The 1,275-nt window shown below is 30.4% G+C and overlaps 1 protein-coding gene across 1 annotated transcript in view; it reads right to left on the bottom strand.

Annotated features, from left to right (window-relative positions):
• Nucleotides 220-1,275, bottom strand: part of LOC107638243 (CASP-like protein 1E2) — a 3,539-nt gene continuing 2,483 nt past the window's right edge. The window contains exon 2 of the mRNA XM_016341423.2: nt 220-764. Coding sequence (XP_016196909.1) covers nt 434-764 — 331 coding nt within the window. The 3' untranslated portion in view covers nt 220-433. The remainder of the gene's footprint in view (nt 765-1,275) is intronic.

Raw genomic sequence — 1,275 nt, 5'->3', positions numbered from 1 at the left:
AAAACCCCACCCCCAAAAAAAAAAAAAAAAAATTTAAAAACCTTAAATGAAGCAAACTATTAAATGGAATTCATATTCCGGACAAATTACCCCTTTACCTATTGGGGGTTATAAAATATTATGTACAACGAAAAAAATTAAAACAATAAAAAACACTTAAGCCACACTAATATCTTTATCTTTTATGTTATGTTTTTAGTATTTTATTTTATTATATTCTCAAAACCAAAGAAATATATTTATCAGTAACGTTTACAGATATGTTTTTAAATTAATATCCCATGTAGATATTGATTTATAGCGCAAGCAGCAGTCAAATTGTCACAACTCAGAAGCATGTGACATTGATTAACACAATAAATAGTATGCAACAACTTTTGAACTACAATGAAGGTTCCCAAGTTGGCACGCTAGAGTGACATTTATCAACCAACTAAGCTGAAGAAATTAAAGGAAGCATAACCAAGAAGAGGAATGCTACTGATCCAAGCAATGATAAACCAATGGAAGCAACCATTTGGTGACAAAATTTGCCGAACACATTGCACACTTTCTTCCATTGAACGTGAGAGTTTCCATGGTACCCAAGTATGCCCACGGCCGAAGCCGCGCCGATGCCGGAGAACAGCAAAGCCACCATGAACGCGTCAAGGACAAAGATTAGTATCCGCAAGTGCTTGCTCTTGCCATCTCTGTTTGCGGCGGTTAGGAGTAGTGACACGGCTGCGTATCCACATGATGTTGCGTTTGTCACAAGAAAGTACCTATTTGTAATAATATTCCATCAAACTTGACACTTAATTAATCATAACAATTAAAAACTTAGTTAATTTCATATTAAAAATAAAAGTGAGTAAACTTTGATGTTAATGAAATTTTTGCTTAAAAATATCGTGTAAATAACTCGATCAATCATTTTGTATTTGTGGATCGGATATATAAATATATTATTTATTTTTTTAATATATATTTTATATTGTAATATGTATTTTACAGGAATGATTAAATTAATGACTGATATTTAATAAACACATAGTATAATTGATCTCGATTATAAAAATAAATTCAACTATTAAAATGTAGGTCTAATTACTATCTAATCTCAATTATCATCACTAAATCAGTTTTAGTAACTTTGATATTGTATTTGAATGAATGTTATTTTTTTTTATCATAGAGAGACTCGAACTGTGACCTCTTAGATGAGTATGGAAAGACTATGCTATTTGAGTTATGATTGATTGGCGAATGAATGTTATTTTTAGTTTTTAAATA

The sequence above is a fragment of the Arachis ipaensis genome, chromosome B01 (assembly GCF_000816755.2).
Source record: "Arachis ipaensis cultivar K30076 chromosome B01, Araip1.1, whole genome shotgun sequence".
NCBI lineage: Eukaryota > Viridiplantae > Streptophyta > Magnoliopsida > Fabales > Fabaceae > Arachis > Arachis ipaensis.
The sequence above is the reverse complement of the archived record's forward strand: the minus strand, read 5'-3'. Positions and strand labels throughout refer to the sequence as shown.